This window comes from Nestor notabilis, unplaced genomic scaffold (assembly GCF_000696875.1).
Source record: "Nestor notabilis isolate BGI_N333 unplaced genomic scaffold, ASM69687v1 scaffold21274, whole genome shotgun sequence".
Taxonomy (NCBI): Eukaryota; Metazoa; Chordata; class Aves; order Psittaciformes; family Psittacidae; genus Nestor; species Nestor notabilis.
Window position 1 is genome coordinate 1413 of NW_009926274.1, and position 763 is coordinate 2175.

The window sequence follows — 763 nt, forward strand, 5'->3', positions numbered from 1 at the left end:
CCTTCACAGCTGCCGGGGTGCCAGAGCTGAGAGTGGCCTGGTGGGATGCAGCCCCCACTCTGGGGTCCCCCCTCAGTGGGGGCTGCCCTGCTCAGCCCTGCCACAGAGCAGGTCCCCGTCCCTGCCCCCCCACATGCCCATAGCAGCCGCCGCAGCGCCGGGACCACCGCGGCTGAGCGGGTTTTCATGCTGTCTCCAGGGATTGATATCAGCGTGGACCAGTCTAACATCTTGCAGGTTTTTTCTACTGGCTACTGGAATGCGCTACCTCAATGTCGAGAAACTCTTGCTTGGGGGGGGCCATGCCGCGGTACCAGGCGCATGAGCCGTCGCTCCTCTTGATGCAAGCATAGTGCTTTGCCTGCCGCCCATCCACGTTGTTCTTCTCCATCGCCCAGTCTGTCCAGAGACACTCATCCGAGGAGGAGACGAAGCAGGGGATGGAGAGACAGCGCGAGATCTGTGCAGAACAGAGACCATCACTGATCACCCAAGGGGGGACAGTACAGTAGGATGGGACATGGGGAAGCAGCATGTGGTCCTCCATGGCTCTGCTTCATTCACCCCCCAGTTCTTGACCACTGGTGCCAGGCTACCCCTTCCCTGCAGGGCATGTTGAGGAAGTGACCCTGATGGGAGGGGACTGAGGGAACCCCTGAGTGCGGGCCCTGGTTCCCAGACAGAGAGTGCCAGAGACTCGGATGCCCTTCCTGTTACCTCTGGTATATCCCAGCACAGCATCATCCTTGAAGGATGGGAAGAG

The 763-nt window shown here is 60.6% G+C and overlaps 1 protein-coding gene across 1 annotated transcript in view; it reads right to left on the bottom strand.

Moving 5' to 3' along the window:
* Window positions 1–268: 268 nt before the first annotated feature.
* The window catches only part of TIMP2 (TIMP metallopeptidase inhibitor 2), a gene marked incomplete at both ends in the record, with an annotated part of 1165 nt that continues 670 nt past the window's right edge, over window positions 269–763 (bottom strand). Inside the window, 1 exon segment of the mRNA XM_010013455.1 lies at window positions 269–460. Within this exon segment, the coding sequence (XP_010011757.1) occupies window positions 269–460 (192 nt within the window).